At 36.3% G+C, this 3,486-nt stretch overlaps 1 protein-coding gene across 1 annotated transcript in view; it reads right to left on the bottom strand.

The window, feature by feature from the left end:
* Window positions 1–3,486, bottom strand: part of STARD6 (StAR-related lipid transfer (START) domain containing 6) — a 31,633-nt gene that overhangs the window by 27,126 nt on the left and 1,021 nt on the right. The window contains exon 2 of the mRNA XM_011950996.1: window positions 2,517–2,584. Coding sequence (XP_011806386.1) covers window positions 2,517–2,584 — 68 coding nt within the window. The remainder of the gene's footprint in view (window positions 1–2,516; window positions 2,585–3,486) is intronic.

Below are 3,486 nucleotides of genomic sequence, written 5' to 3'. Positions count from 1 at the left end.
CCACTCTTTTTTCAAGATTTTTAGTTTCTTTGCGCTGGGTACGTAATTCCTCCTTTAGCTCTGAGAAGTTTGATGCACTGAAGCCTTGTTTGTGTAGTCAATGATTTCTTTCAGCAGTGTTCTCAGATTTCCTTGTAGAGATCTCCCACCTCCTTGGTTAGATATAGTTTTAAGTATTTCTTTTTTTGCAGTGACTGAAAAGGGGGTTGAATTCTTTATTTCATTCTCAGCTTGGTCATTGTTGCTGCATAGCAGTGCTACTGATTTGTGTACACTGACTTTGTATCCTGCAACTTTATTCAATTATGAGATCTAGGACCTTTTTGGACGAGTCATTAGGGTTTTATAGGTGTACAATCATATCATTGATCAACAGTGACAGTCTGTCTTCCTCTTTACCCATTTGCATGATTGCTCTCGCTAGGACTTCCAGTACTATGTTGAATAGAAGTGGTGAAAATGGGCATCCTTTTCTGTTCCAGTTTACAGGAGGAATGCTTTCAACTTTTCCCTGTTCAGTATAATGTTGACTGTGGGTTTATTATAGATGGCTTTTATTACTTTGAGGAAAGTTCCTTCTATGACTATTTTGTTGAAGATTTTAATCATAAAGGGATGCTGAATTTTGTCCAGTTTTTTTCTGCATCTATTGAGATGATCAAAATTTTTGTTTTTAATTTTGCTTATGTGACGTATAACATTTATCGACTTGGGTATGTTAAACCATCCCCGCATCCTGGGTATGAAACGCATTTGATCATGGTATATACTATCTTTTTGATATACTGTTGGATTTGGTTAGCTAGTATTTTCTTGAGGATTTTTGCATTTGTGTTAATCAGGGATATTGGTCTTTTTTTTTTTTTAATGTCTTTTCCTGGTTTTGTTATTAGGGTGATACTGGCCTCATGGAATGAAGGGAGGATTCCTTCTTTCTCTATCTTTTGGAATAGTTTCATTAAGATCATACCAAGTTTCTTTGAATGTCTGATAAAATTCAGCTGTGAATCCATCTCGTTCTCGACTTTTTTGTTGGCAATTAAAAAAATATTGTTTCAGTCTTGCTACTTGTTATTGTTTTTTCTTTCAGATTTTCTATTTCTTCCTGATTTAATCTAGGATGGTTGTATATTTTCCCAGAATTTATTGATCTCCTCTATTTTCTAGCTTGTGCCTGTAAAGGCATTCACAGGAGCCTTGAATGATCTTTTTGTATTTCTGTAGTATCAGCTGTAATATCTCCCATTTCATTCCTAATTGAGCTTATTTGGATCTTCTCTCTTCTTTACTTGGTTAATCTTACCAATGGTGTGTCAATTTTTTCTTTTCAAAGAACTAGCTTTTTTTTCATTTATCCTTTGTAATTTTTTTTGTCCGAATTTTGCTGAGGAAGCCATGAAGCTTTGTTTGAAGCACCAAAAAATTTTAAGGTTCCCTATCTTTCCTCCCTATTTGATAAAAATCTCACTTTCTTTTTACTTCTGGCTGGGGAAGGTAAACTTCAAATGAGCTAACATATTCTGCTTGATTTATTTTACAAGAACCTAAATACTTGCCATAGCTGATTTTGAAAAAAAATACATATTGACAAATATAAACTACTTTCATTATACTCTCCTTACGTACATAAGAATGTACAAAATTAGGATAGGCAGTGGGTCATGCTGGAGAAAATATGCATGTAAAATGGAGCTTCATGTACTTTTTAAATCAATGTTAAATTTAAAGCTGTTTGATACTTAATAGACTATAGCTCAACTATAAAACAGAATCAAAAGACAGTTTTCCAAAACCACTGTGCAGTAGGCAGGCTCTAAAGTGATCCCCAATAAACCCCACCTCCTGGTACTGACATTCTGTGTAGTCTCCTCCCTCTGTGTCAGGGCTGGATCTAGTGATTCACTTGTAATATAAAGAATATTGCAAAAGTGATGGATGTCACTTATGCAGTTAGGTTGCAGAAAGACATTGGCTTCTGCCTTATTTGCTCTTTCTTGCTGTCTCCTAGCCCCCTCATTGTGAGGGAAGTAAACTGCTATGTTTTCAATAGCCCTATGGAGAGGCTATATATCAAGGAACTAAGGAAGTTTCCAGCCAAGAGCCATCAAGGAACTGACGACCTTAGTCCAACAAGCCCGTGAGGGACTGAATCTTGCCAACAACAATGTGAGTGAGTTGGGAGCATAGCCTCCTTCAATTGAGTCTTCAGATGAGACCTAAGCCCAGTTGACACCTTGATTACAGCCTTGTGGATTCCTTGAGGCAGAGGCACCTAGCAAAGCTGTTCCTGGATTCCTAATCCAGAGAAGCCATAAGATAATAAATGTTTAAGTAGTTAAGTTATGGGATAATTTGTTGTGCACCAATAAATACCTAGTAAACAGCGCATATAAATTTCACTCAAACTGTGAGTGCAAAAAGTACCAACTGTTTAGTTTTGCATGTAAGAGTAAAATACCTCTGATGAAAATTTCCAATAAAGCTTTAGAACAGCTTAACAGAACCTATTCTTTTACTTGTAGACTAAATGAATAACTTCCAAGCTTTTAAAAAATGCCAAGGTTGCTGTCTGCAATGGTCTGATCTGTAAGATATCAAAAAGCCATATTATCCAAAAGTTAATTCCCCTAGTGTACCTAGGCTTGACCACACCCACTCCTCCCTCAGTTTATTTTTGAAAGTGCCTCTATTGGAATCATTATTTCGATAAGGTAGGGATTATTTTCCTGATAATTGTTAAAGTGAGTGGGAGAAAGCATATCAGCTTTGTCCAATGGTAAAAAATTGGGTTGAAATATAATATAGGTAAACTTTAGTGAAATTTTAAAAAAGCAAGAAACATAAAATGAGGTAGTTGAAAGAAGGAGTGGACACCAAAAGGAAAGGAACTGAATAAAATTTATGATGATCTGATGGTCCTGATGTACTATCATAAGCAATAAATGAACTCTGAAAGATTAAGCTAAAAAAAGTTGATAGACTTTCCCTTAGGGTACTTGTACTGGAAATAATTTGATCCTTACAAGTATATTTAAAAGAAGCATACAGAAAAAAATGCATATTTAAAATGAGGAAGTAGGCCGGGCACAGTGGCTCACACCTGTAATCCCAGCACTTTGGGAAGCCAAGACAGGCAGATCGCTTGAGCTTAGGAGTTCGAGACCAGCCTGGGCAACCCCATCTCTACAAAAACATATAAAAATTAGTTGGGCGTGGTGGTGTGCACCTGTAGTCCCAGCTATTCAGGAGGCTGAGGTGGAAGGACTGCTCGAGCCCAGGAGGCAGAGATAGCAGTGAGTCGAGATTATGTCACTGCACTCCAGTCTAGTGACAGCCAGACCCTGTCTCAAAAAAATAAAATAAACTGAAGAAATAAACTTTACTTGTTAATGCTCATTTAATGGACATACGAAGGGTTTAAAATTCCATAAAATATTACTGTTAGCAAGAAAATACCAATCTGCTCTTTTTTTTTTTTTTTTTTTT

The sequence above is a fragment of the Colobus angolensis genome, unplaced genomic scaffold (genome assembly GCF_000951035.1).
Source record: "Colobus angolensis palliatus isolate OR3802 unplaced genomic scaffold, Cang.pa_1.0 Scaffold312, whole genome shotgun sequence".
Classification (NCBI taxonomy): Eukaryota; Metazoa; Chordata; class Mammalia; order Primates; family Cercopithecidae; genus Colobus; species Colobus angolensis.
Note: the sequence above shows the minus strand (reverse complement) of the source record. Positions and strands in the feature narration are given on the sequence as shown.